General features: G+C 45.8%; 1 protein-coding gene across 1 annotated transcript in view; it reads left to right on the top strand.

The window, feature by feature from the left end:
- Positions 1–892: 892 nt before the first annotated feature.
- epha8 (eph receptor A8) overlaps positions 893–13,226 on the top strand; it is a 130,734-nt gene continuing 118,400 nt past the window's right edge. The window contains exon 1 of the mRNA XM_008294101.1: positions 893–980. Within this exon, the coding sequence (XP_008292323.1) occupies positions 893–980 (88 nt within the window). The remainder of the gene's footprint in view (positions 981–13,226) is intronic.

The following is a 13,226-nucleotide window of genomic DNA, read 5'->3' as shown; positions in this document are numbered from 1 at the left end:
ATAGATATCTATAAGCATGTGAGGTCACGCTCTGCTGCACCTGGACATCGTGTAGATAATAGCTCTATGAATGCAATAAGGAAGATCGATAACCGATCATTGTCCTTGGGCCTCGCAGACACGCCGCCGTTTTCAGTTCATCCCATCAGTCAGATATTTGCCACTGGGTAGGTGAGAGCCTGAGTGTGTGTGTTTGTGTGTTGGTTGGTTGGGTAGGGGGGGGGGCGAGCGAGCCAATGACAAATGAGGGTAAATAACAGCTGAGAGAGAGAGAGAGAGAGAGGTGGGGTGGAGTTGAGGGGGTGTGGAGAGCAGTGTGCCAACTCATGACCCACAGAGATAAACAGAAAGTGAGAGTTGGCCGGGCAGGTAGGACGGGAAGGTGTGGCGACCGGGAGAGCGTTTAGTGTGCGATCCCACGCTCTAATTGGCTGCCACGGATTTGACAGACGCGCTCGTCCCTCCCCCTCCTGAAAGTCTGTGCATGCATGTGTGTGTGTGTGTGTGTGTGTGTGTGTGTGGTTGCGAGGAAGCCGGCAGACTGAAGCGAGCCACAGAGGCAGCTCTAACTCCAACCCAATGAGCTCGCAGCCCTCACACTCATTCACACACACTCTCTCCTCNAGCCGGCAGACTGAAGCGAGCCACAGAGGCAGCTCTAACTCCAACCCAATGAGCTCGCAGCCCTCACACTCATTCACACACACTCTCTCCTCCTCCTCCTCCTCCTCCTCCTCCTCCTCGCCGCTCTCTCTTCAACCCTGGGACACAAGAAGAAGAAGAAGAAGAGGAAGGAGAGGAGAGAGAGAGGCAGCGAGAGGCAGAGAGGGAGAGTGAGGGCGAGGGAGTAAAGAGAGAGGAGAGAGGGAGAGGGAGGCAGAGGGAGAACACCATGGCTTCAGATCCGGGGCTGGCTGCGATGCTGCTATGGACTATATCACTACAGGCTGTGGGCACCGCGGGAACTACCAGCAACGAAGGTAAGGAGTGTTTGCGTGCTCATTTGTGGAGGGGGAAAAAAAAAAAAGGGTGAAATAATGCATATCTCTCACAGCGGAGGGGGATTAACTTCATACATGTGGCACTTCAACGAGACGCACTTTAAAACCCGGTGTGCGACATCAAAGTTTGCTCTGCATCGCAACTCGGGGAAAATCGGCGCGATGCCCGTGCATGAACTCATCCTGACATTGCTCATATTTGCCCCGGTTGCGTGTCAAGCTGCAGTAATAGCGCATGTGTCTGCCGTGAGGTGAGGCGAGGTGGTGACGTGAAAGTGTGTGTGTTATGTGAGGTGAGTTGTGAATCCCACCACCACCCCCTCCTCCGTCTCTTTTCGAGCTGGTACACTTGGTTCCCTGAAGCCCCAGTCTGGGTTTGTTTACGTCCATCCTCGCGTCCTTCATCTTTTCCTGCCGCCAGACGTGAAAACTGTTGTTGTCACTTGTTCAACTAATGCCACGCACACACATCAACAAAGCCCCCCCAGCCACCCCGGGCGGCTTTCTTTACGTTTGTGTGTTGTGACAGGGTCCTTGACACGGGTCTGGTCTCCGTAGGCTGAGTGACAGCAGCAACCAAACTCTTAGGGCCTCTTCTTCACCCCCAACGTTAAGCTTTCACCGCTGCAGGGTGGGGAAAAAAAAAAAAAATCCGCAAAAGAAGAGGAGATAGTGTTGGGAATAAAGAGGCAGATCAGTGCTGTGGTCCAGGTGGGATGAGCCCAGCAGTGGAGAGGTGAGGGCAGCCACTTATCCCGCATTAAGCTGGAGAAAGTCGGGGAGGCAGCGCCGGGGCCGCCTCAGGTCAGACGGAGCAGGAAGTGAAGGACCGCCGCTGACGCTCGCTCCGTCTGGCCGCCATTAAAATCCTGCGCTACCTGCACGTCACATTTCCTTTTTTTCTTCTTCCGTCCGTCGCTGCTCCTGTTTGGATCTTTTGCTCGTTGACCTCCGTGTCAAGTGTTCCCATCTTTTGCTCCCCTGTCCGCTCTCAGGTCGGAAATTAGCCGTGGATGTGAGTTTAATAGCGAAAGCTCGTGCTGAGAAAAAAAAACGTGAGCCTGTTTTCCATCATTTGTCCAAAGGTGTTTAACAAATATGCAGGACGGATCATGAACTTGACACGATCGCACGGAAAACTAAATTTTCTCTGCTTCGCTAAAGCATTTAAACCGATATAGCCTCGTCGTTCTGTTAGCCAGTGTTGGATTTAAACATATGACCTACAGAATTCATGCCAATCGGCTGACGTTGGTGCGATTCTTCCTTTTTTTAAAGAACAGATTTAGCATTTTTACCTTCATTTGACACAGCAGAGGTCCTCATCAAACTCCTTTAGCCATTTTAATCCCAAAGAAAGTTTCCTCTCGTAAAGAAAACGCATTCGAGGTTGGAAGCGCCTCTAATTTGGCACACGAGCGGAAATTCTTTTTAAAAAATCTTATTTCGGCTAAAGTAACTGGTCATACTTTCACAAATCGTGTCATGGATGCCATTTCAATGAATTCGCCGCGTTGTTGGAAAGTTGCGATGGAGATTTTAAACGTTTTCTGGGCCTCCAGTAATAAATTGTTCGTATAATAAACTCAACATTTCTATTTTTAGTGATTTTTCTTCAGTATTTTTGTCACTGATGTTCAAATAAGTCCAGAGACAGCTGCTAATTCATCTAAACTCAAATGTATAGTTGGCTTTTAATTATTCTGAATAAACATGCGCAAAACAAATATGATTTTTACAATACTGTAAAGAAGACGTACAAGTTTGAGTGTATTTTGGAAATGATAAAGGGGAAAATGTTAATTTATTTTCCTCTTATTTTTTTTGTTCCACTGCTTTCTTTTCCTTTTATAAAATCCCAACACGAAAAATTTCATTTCTTTCCTTCGCTTTGGTTCGGCTGCGGTCTGACTCGAGGGCAATTACAAATATTACATGTACATGGAAGAGATAACCTTTGGAATGAATGAAGAGCTGGAAATTAAATTGGTGGAAGAGCAGGTATTGAACCGCTCAGGCAGCCATGCGGAGCTTCACTCGCGCTCAGGAGCACTCGCACGAGACGGAGCGATTTTTTGTGTGGATTTATTTATTTATTATTTATTTTGTGTGTATGTATATTGGATGTAGGAGCAGCAGCCATAGCCAGCCATTTTGTTTTCCTTCATGGTTCATGTTTGCAGTCGTTTCCATCTGGTGCGGATCCATACTAATGACCAGAAGTGACTCTCCACTCACACAATGTCTTCTCACCATCACGACTCCAGTGTCCTTCACACACATTTATTTACTTGCATTGGCGCGCTATGTGTGTGTGTGTGTGTGTAGGTGTGTGTGTGTGTGTGTAGGTGTGTGTGTGTACATACAGTCCATGTGTTAATGAATAAGTGGTGAGAATGAACAGAGACACAAAAGGAAAGCAAATACACTATTTTGATGGTTCATAATGTGGCTGCACACGTCTTCAAGAGCAGAAAATGGGGAAAAAAATAAATCAAAAATGTTGCCTTGAAAGCCAAAACTTTTCATGAGCCAATTAAAATAGTTTGGTTTGACATTTTTGAAATAGAATAATAGATTTTTAAATAGCTTACATGGTAGTATGTTGGATTATCTCAGGAGCTCAGTCCATAAAACACTGAATTGATCAGAAAAACACAAAATAAACAAACAATTTATACTTTTTTTTGGTGGTAATTTTCCTGTTACTCTTCACTTCAAACTATCTGAAAAGATTTCCAAAATAAAAGATAAACAAAAGAATAAAGAACAACTACATAATTTTTATTATTTTTTTTACAGCATCTGTAATGATGTCAAAATGATTTTTCAAAAAGTTGGACACATCTGGATTTTCTAATCACGTTTATTTATGATGACTTGTTATGATGATATGAAAAATAGAATTATTGATGCTACTTGTGCATAAGTACATAAAGACATGTGAGTGTTTTTATGTTTTTAAAATCTGGCTCAACTCTGGATTTAAAATTTTGAAATGTGATTGCAGGACCTTTTTTTATTTTTATTAATAATAATAATAATAATAATAATATTAATAATACTTATCAAGTGCTTTTTAAGACACTCGAAGACGCTTCACAAAGAAGGCAAAAAAATCATTCAAATAAAAAGGAGAAAGGAGCATAAAAAACTGGGGATTATGAGCCTTTATGAAATCCTTCAACATGGAGCGTGAGGATTCTCTGATGCTTCTGGGGACTGACTTCCAGAGGGTGGGAGGGTTTTAGTCCCTTTTTTTTTTTCCCATTTATGCACAAAATACTCGTCATCAGTGTTTCAGAAAAGGCTGCGTGGATGAAACAGACTCTCAGAAGCGAGCAGCAACAAATGCAGACCGGCGTCGCTGCAGCTCCCACGTTCGTCGCGAGTGCGTTCTGAATCACTTCCCTGTACGGAGACGGTGGTTTCCCCGAGCGACCCCCCCACCCTCCTCCCGTCTGCGAGCGCCATCCCCGATTCAACTCCTGCACGCCGCTTCACACCGCGGCGTTCCCAGCGCGAGCAGAGAGCGTTGCTTCAGGTTGTTGTCAGTACGGAGGAACATGAAAAGACCCATGCAGAGAGCAGGACTCGCTGCTAATGAGCAAACTGTAGGTGGATGATTATTACCACATACCTCTGCTGCAGGAGGACCGACGTGGGGAGGGAGAGTCGGAAGCGGGAACAATAAAGATTATTTTTGCGATATTTTTTTTTGGTAGGGAGGATTTGAACACATAATTTAGAAGCAACAGAGAGGAAGAGGGTTGAAGCTGCTGGGAGCTTCTCAGTGTGCAATAAAGGGCAACGACTTTTGATTTTGATCACCGCCAGAGTCGGATCAGATGCTGTTGTTTGCATTGATTACTTCTCAGGCGACGGAGAGGACCTGCTGCATGTCTCATAAAACGCATGTCATAATTATCAGCTCGGAGAGGAAGAGTACAAAATAAAAAGCCGTTAAACTAAACGCCGGAGTCGCTTGCGTCCTGTTGCACGAGCGCACTCCCGCTGACGAGGAAGGATGCCTTCCTCCGCCGTGTCTCATATTTCAGCTCCTAACACTTCTTTATTGACGCCTGTTTCCACCTCCTCACCGCACAGAGCAGCCAAACTATGCGCTCGAGTCTCGCGCATCAAAAATAGATCAGCGGCCTCATCGATCAGTCGGTCGGTTAGTGTGTTTCTCCGGCACAAACATCGGCTTCTTCTTCTTCTTCTGTTTGTTTCGCTAAATGACTTCTCAGATAAATAGAAAAGCACGAGGAGGTCCGTACGGGGTTGTAATCTGCAAAAAAGTAGAGTTTTATTAATTGCAAATGACTTCCTTTGATGCATCGTACCAACAGCGATCCTCTGCGGTCGTGTCAGCACCAACTTAAAGTCTTTTTCCAGACCTTTGGATCTTGGTTTCAGCTCAGTAGCAGCAGTTTTCGGCGTCATCCTTCAGGGGCTGAGCATGTATGTGGGAGCGCATTAAAAACCCAGAGAGGCCGTGAACTTTTCCCTCCGTCTGTCTGCTGGTTTGTCTTAACACAGGTTGCTGTCTGCAGGAACAGCTGCCCCCCCTCCACACACACCTTTCCTTCCCCAGGCACCGGTCTTTATTGAGACATCAGCCTTGTTAGCCGGCTGTCGACAGAAATATAGGAGCTACCAGATCAATTCCAGCTCTAACGGTCCTCCTGAGCTGAAGCAGTCCGAGGCCTCGCCAAGCAGAGGCCTCTCCTGAGCCCTGTCCGCCCATTAACGGGACCCGATGCCGGACTGGCCAGAGTTCAGCTGCCCCCCTTTGCTCTGTGATCACAGCCGCCGTGTTGTGGGCTAGTTCACGATTCTCTGCTTCTGCTGGCGTGTGGACCAGAAGATCCCTCACTGGGACGGATAAAGGATGGAGCAGAAGCAGTGAGAGACGGTTGTAGGCGATGCTTGACAGCTCTGTAATGGCCTGGTGTTGTGGTTGTGTTAGCACATCCCTCCTGGAGAGAGATCCCTATGATGTTCCCTTCATGAGGACTGATGAATGGCGGCGATCGAGCTCTGCAGCAGCAGCAGCAGCAGCAGCAGCAGCAGCAGCCTTTCCTCTGTTACAGAGGAACACAGGGCGTCTTGGAAACAAAGGAGATTCTGTGTGATAGAGGGATGCACCGGCAAAGAGAGGGAGAAAGGAGAGACGGTCACGGAGAGAGAACAAAGTGGGATGAAGAAAGGGAAAGAAGGGGGAGGCTCGCTGTCTCAAATGCGTCTCTTCAAGTTCAATCGGCGGGTGTCTTTATCAACACCAGCCGAGAGTGTCTACCTGATAATTTGCCGCTCTCAATTCCCTCCAATCCATTAAAGGATTTAAATGTTCATTAAGTTTAATAGAAGCCCAGCGAAGGTCTAATATGCTCTGATAAACGCTGGCAAACCTGCCAACCTGCTCCAATTGCTGCAGCAACAAAGAGCCGTCCCACTAATAAGGTCAAACTCAAAGTTTGTGCTCGACTCACTTTGTGAAGACCACGTTTCCTTTGAGTCGCAGCGGCTCAAACACCAACCGGCTCGGAGCATGAGGAGGGAGTTTAAGTCCTTTATACTGAGCGGCAAAACAGACGACTGTCTTCCAGAGCGGTGGTTTTAGGTCCATGTGCTGATTGGATCGTCTGTCGCTGCCTTCATGTGATTCTCAGTAGAATGACTCCATGTGTCGTCTTCAGCTCTGCAACCCTGGTTACGTTTAGTTTAAGTTACTAAGATGAGATTCTGGAAAACAGTAGGGCTGGTCCGAATAGCAATTTCTGCTCTCCGGATATTTGGCCCCAATTAATGGCAAATATATGGAATATTTGGGGGTATTTGTTCTGACGAGGGAGCGGGGTTGCATGTCGCGGCACGCAGCGCAGGATCCGACAGGTTGGAAGGCCCCATTTAGCTACTACCACCTGTTTCGGTGTGGAGGTACCTTTTTCCGGTTAGTTGTAGGTAGGCGGTCATGGCACCGTTTCTGCAGTAAGCGGGCGTTTCTGCCATCTGAGGTCACTGTACTGTATCCGCCATCAGTGGCGGCGGCGAGGGGGACGGGGATGACGATGACTATTCGGAGCTCAAACCTGGAAGCAAAATAAACCACATCGGTCACATCGAGCCTCCAATCACAGACCAACTACTGGGTCAACTCTGTCCTCATATGGAACCATTTGTACATTTAAAAACGTGCGGTGTCGACATTATGTGTGCGTGTATATAAATGCATTCTGAATCACCTACCTGCATCTCTACTTTCATAAACACACAACAACACTGAGCTTCATCACTGTTTTATCTAATACCAGCTAGTAGTGACGAATTTCACCCATAATTTTACCGTCAGTAAACATCTGCTGTGAGATAAACTTTTTTTGTTGTTTTTTTTTTACTAAGAAGCTAAAAGCTTGGAGGCATTTCCTTGTTTCCAGTGAAACCCGTGTGCAGCATTAATCAAGTCTGTGCCCCTATAGACTAGAGACGAGGTAAGACTCTGGTGTTTGCTCTTGTGCTCGGCTTATTATAAAGGAAGAACCTGTTGTTGTGGTGGTTTTGGTAAAATGGTTTAGTTTTCAGTCAGCTGTGAGGATTAGAGGGTTGAAGCCACACTGCTGCAAACCACAGGACACTTTTACAGAAATTAAAAGTTGAAATCATAAATGAAAAATGTACCAAACTCAACTCGAGCAGGAGTTTGCTGCTGTTGGTTTGGTCTGACCGGGAGCTTCAAGTTTGGTTTGTAACCGACATCACTGAGTCCGTTTATTGTTCTTTTCTGGTTGTTCTGCTGCATCAGGGTTCCAGGATTGCAGATGTTGCTTCTCAGATCACCGACTGATGCTTTGAATTTGATGAAATGAGTCAGTGTCCCAGTATCTCCCAGTTGCAGTCAGTTTAATCAGCGTCTCACATCCGTATGACAGAAGAACCTGTTGGACATGATTTCTGAATGCATTTCTGTTGCTTTGACGAGTTTTTGAAGAAGTGACCCCCAAACTGCTGATTATTCAGCCTGAAATGCCAAAAGCACATCGCTGCTCATGTTCATGTTAGCATGTTAGCATTAGGTGAGCTAAGCGCTGCTTTGCTCTGCCAGTGCTTCAGTGTCAAAGTGATTTGCTTTGTTGGCCCCTACGATGGACGAGGACGTCTTTGGACAGGGACCAGAACAGGGTCTTTTTCAGGCAGTCTTGAGTCCACATGACGTGCAGGAGGACCGATTCTCTCTGTGGCAGGTGAACCAAACGCTCACGCATGATGTAGCGAGCGCCAAAGCACCTGTGATGCAGGCTGATGGATCTGCTCCTGTTTCCGTAAAGGAAAGAATGCATTTTACACCCGCTAATCTGTCCATCTATCACAGCCCTGATGCAATTAATATCTGGCGAGGGAGGAGGTGGAGTCGGAGGGGCGGCGGCGGCGGTTGGAGGAGTGATGAAAATTCAGGTTGCACATACATGTACGCACACACCGAGCAGGTTTATCTGTGGGGACGATATTAAAGTCTGAGGCGTTAATCTAAAGGAAACAGAAGCGTTGATGAGGTTTAACTTAAAGACGGATTGGAGAGAAAGGGATGGTGGGGGGGAGTGAATAAATCAAATGAAGGGTATTTTAGCAAAAGGTTTGTAAAAGTCTATTTCAGTGTCTTGCATCAGCGCCTAGCCTGTGAGTTACCTCCTGCTCAAGTAACCTCAGCGTTTAGTGGGAAAAAGGGAACGTTCAAAACACCGTCTCCTTGTTTGGAGGACGGGCCTGTTTGTGTGCTAAATGGAGCCGAAAAAGAAGCTTTGCCCGTCTTGACCTGCTGACATTTACCATCACTGTTCTACAGCAGCTTCATCGTTCGCCTCCGACGCATCCACACGTGAAGCTTGTTTCTACACGTCTTGCAGATTTACGGCTCTGAAGCCGTACTTTTGCTGCACAGTTTCCCAAGCTGCCAATCAACTGTGCCACCTGTGAGCAATCTTTTATTTTATTTTTATTTTTTTACTATCCTCTAACCCCTTTTTGTTCCGTCTTTTCTCTCCCGGTGCTGTTTTATCACTGTGTGAATATCTAATCAGGGCAGCGAGGTCAAGAACAAAAATACAGGAAGCAGACAAAGATAAACTATCTGGTGGTTTATTCTGGAGTGTTGCCAGGAAATGATTTACACATAAGAACATCGATCCAAACGGCAGCAGTCGGGTCTGAATAGAGGAGGACGGCTGAGATCTTCCTCCACTGATGTTTAATGGAACGATCCAGCGGCCGACGCAGGGAGTCCAAACACTCTGCTCTCTGTTCTCCGCCGTCATCTGTCTTCTGTTCAGACGCGCCCCGTTTTGAATGCATAAATTCATTCATCTGCTCGCGCTGAAACTAGATTAACAACAAAGCCCGTGTATCCCAGCGAGGCCTCGAGCCCAGAGCGTGTTGGTGACTCTTCTTAGCTCCGCTTGGCTCTGCAGCGTAACTTTGGACTCAACAGCGTCCTACGGGGGAAACAAACACGTTAACGCGGCGGCATGTCGTCACGTTGAGCACGAGACGCTTTGATAGCGAGCGGCGGATGCTTCTGTCCTCAGGCCGCTTTATTTCAGCCGTTGATAACGACGCTGAGAGCCACCGGATCGTGTTGCGTTCACTCAGGCGAACAGCATCGGGAATGTAGCCCGACCGGGCTGCAGATACCCACGGAGGCAAACAAGTGACACGTGAACAGATAAAAGAGGCAACAAGGCTTTTTTTTTTGTTGTTGTTGCTAAAACTTCATCACAATCAGCTGCTGATTGGAGGAACTTTAGGTAAAACATTTGTGATCTTAGTTGAACAAAGTGAAACGTGAGCCAACGAGACTTGATGAGTTCACAGCAGGTGGTTGAAGGACGGCTGGCGCTGCTGGAACGTGACTGTAGATGATAAATACGGAGCCGTGAGCTTGTATTTCTGATATTTCAGCAGTGGAGGTATTTACAATTATAACCTGCCTTTAATAATTACACATTGTGATAATAATTTTAAAAAAGTTTAAATATATAATTACCATTTTTTATATTAATCATAAATTATTATTACAGGCTGTTGTTATCATGATTATTATTATTATTATTATTAATAATAATAATAACAATAATAATTGTATGTCACAGGTCACGCACTGCAACACAAAGTGATTTAAATATTAAAAAAAGACAACAGAATAAAAAAATAAAAATCAAAAATCTGATACCAGTAAACTACATAGAACAACATTAAAACTACAACCAACAGCATCACTCTCTCATTCTATTCCAGTCTTATTTTAGCTCGCCTATTCTGTTTTAAGTTATGTTTCGTACTTATATCCGATTACTTTTCTACTTTTTAGGTTCTACTTTTCTTATGTTATGTCTTATTCTTTTTTTCAGAGCAATATCTGGTGCAAGAATTTCTTTTGGGATTAATAAAGCTTCATTTATCATACTTGAAAACTGAAAGAATTAAAGTTAGAATAGAATTTGTGCAGAAATAATAAGAGGATAAGGACCTGGGTTAAGTTTTTTTTTTTTTTTAAAGTCTACTGACTATTCTGCAAGTTACAGTTTTTTGTGGTGTAATAAAAACATCTGGAATTTAAAAATGTGTATCTGGACGGTTTTATATATACATATATATTTATATTTGGTTTGTACAGTGATAGATCCACAAGTTGTCTATTTCCTCTCGTGCTTTTTTCGTAGTGCAAAATAGAAAACTTCTCACCACCTTCTGATGCAGATAAACAAGCTTCTCCTATTGTTCTTGTTGTATTACTGTATGCCAGAGTTAGCATGGAGTACATGTGAGTATTGCTTATACTGGTGAAGTTTATGAATCATTCGTACAGCGTTACATTAAAGCATACGGTGGATGTTCATCGATCATCTGCTGATGGTCCAACAGTCCACAACCAGATCAGAACCTGCTGGTCTCTCTGAGCCATTTCAGACTTCATCCTCTGCCTGCTCTCATGTTCGCTCTTTCCTACGATACGACAAGGTTTTACAATTTTAAAAAAGACTCAGTAATTTCCTGAAACGAATGGATTCTGTATTTTTTATGTCTACAGAGGGACAGAGAGAGAGAGAGACTGAAGAAACAGGCTAATGCATTCGTCGTGAACTACTTCCTGCTACACAATTGGGTAAATATTGATGGCAGCGGGGCGGCGCGTGTCGGACTGACATCTGTAATGGAGGCGAGGTGACGCTTTACCGGAAAACACACTTTAACAAGCCGGCTGCAACGGTAGCAGGAACGCAGCCTCGAACAGTGATGATGGACGGGTCGCCTCGGCTCCAGATAACCTCCTGTAGAGCCTGACAGGGAAGAGAAATAAAAAAAAAGCTGCACCGAGTTGAGCGGTTACAGCACAAACAGTCAATAACCGCCTACAGTGTCGTACATTCAGGGTTTTTTTTCTTCTTCTAACCTTGCAGCAAATGTTTCCTGACCACACAGCCTGGAGGCGCTGCTCCAGCTAACTAGTGCACCACTTACACGCCACTGGAGGTTTTTATTTTTTATTTAAACAAAACGAAGTCATGACCACGTCCGGCCCATACACAACGCGCCCCACTTCTCTCCACCTTATCTGTCCACGCATGCTGCAGTCTTCCCTCTTTAAGCACTCCGGCAGAAGAGCAGACGCAGCGATGCGACCGCGGCGCGTTAGACACACCGACTGACAGTAATTATCACCATTCATCATTAAGCATAAGCCAGCGATGATAAGAGCTCTTTATGTAAAATGTCAGCTCGTTGAAATGATGAAAATGATTAAAGGGCATCAGTGTAAAATAGAGACGCTTTGCACGAGGCCACGAAACGTAGCTGACGGCCTGCGGATGGAGAAAACGAATAAAGAATTTTTAAAAAAGAAGTAATGTTATTTATTGAAGAGGAAGGCAGGGTGAGAACCGGGCTGCTGCAGAAACATCACAGGGATCTGTGGACTGTGAGCCGCTGGTGGAGTCTGTATTGATAAAATATCACTGTCGTCTTGACTCAACTATTCTCTCTGCTCAGTTCAACACGGCTAACCTCTGCGTGAACTCTCTCCACCACCGATCAATAAGTTGGGCCAGACTTTTGTTGGCTTTTGCAGCTGGGCAGGTGCTGCAGGCGGCTGTAGCCTCGACGCCGCCGTGGCTGCAGATATCATGTCATCTGCTTTCAGACTCCTCTGTCTCTCTTTTCTTGGTTTAAACCCCTCTCTCTTCTTCTTCAGTCTTTTTTTTTTTTCCCCTCACCTCTCCTCTTTACCTATAAATAGCCCTGCATGCCTCTCCTGCGCTGCGTCTATACCCCCTCTGGATGTTTTCCCCCGGGGAGCCCAGGCAGGCCCGGGCAGCAGCAAGTATAGCCTGCTATTCACTCCTCCTGTCACGTGGGAATTGAAGAGCCTCGCTGGCCCTGAGCATCCTCCACCCTCCATCATGCAGCGAGCGTGATGCCTTGCAGGGATATACAAAGCAGGGCCCCGTGCTCCAGCACCTGGTAAAATAAGATATGAGGGATTGGGCTGTGTTGTGCTGGCCATTGTAGAAACCGAATCATCTGGTCGACCCGTCCAGCGGAGGAGCGGTCCCTCCAAAAAGCCCGCTCCCTCTGACCTAATCTGGCGGTTTGAGAGAGGGAGGGCTAAACTGGGCCGTGTTTACAGTGTATTCTGCTGGGGATTTTTTTTGTGGGAAAAGCGCTGTCTCTGGTGGATTTTGTGCTGATATTATGGGAAAAAAAAAAAGGTGCACACTGCACACTTCCAGGCTTAATTTCCAGAGCGATTTTGGACGGCACGGAGGTGATGATGATGATTTGTGCTGTTGTGTCTCTAGTTTAAAAATACTTGTCGGTTACGGGAGTCACAGTTGTATTGAAGTGACATGTTTGGGGGATTTTCTGTGCATTTAACTCTGAGATAAACCCGCTGTTTAAATATGAAACCTTGCTTGTAGTCGAAGCACACAATCTTAAAACCATAAATAAATAAGTGAGTGCTGTCTGATCAGTTCCTGTGTTAATTCGTGTCACCGGTTTGTCCCCGACACCGACACCTCGCCGAACAGATCAGGATTCTCCGCCGTGCTCCTTGTCTCCTATGGCATTGATCCGGTAAAATCAACAAATCAAAAATGCATGAGCCACGTAACGATTTCATCAAAAACGCATCAGGCGTGTTGCAGAGTCCTTTCGCTCTGGGATGAAGCC

Source organism: Stegastes partitus, unplaced genomic scaffold, assembly GCF_000690725.1.
Source record: "Stegastes partitus isolate 25-593 unplaced genomic scaffold, Stegastes_partitus-1.0.2 Scaffold940, whole genome shotgun sequence".
In the NCBI taxonomy this organism is placed as follows: domain Eukaryota; kingdom Metazoa; phylum Chordata; class Actinopteri; family Pomacentridae; genus Stegastes; species Stegastes partitus.
Note: the sequence above shows the minus strand (reverse complement) of the source record. Positions and strands in the feature narration are given on the sequence as shown.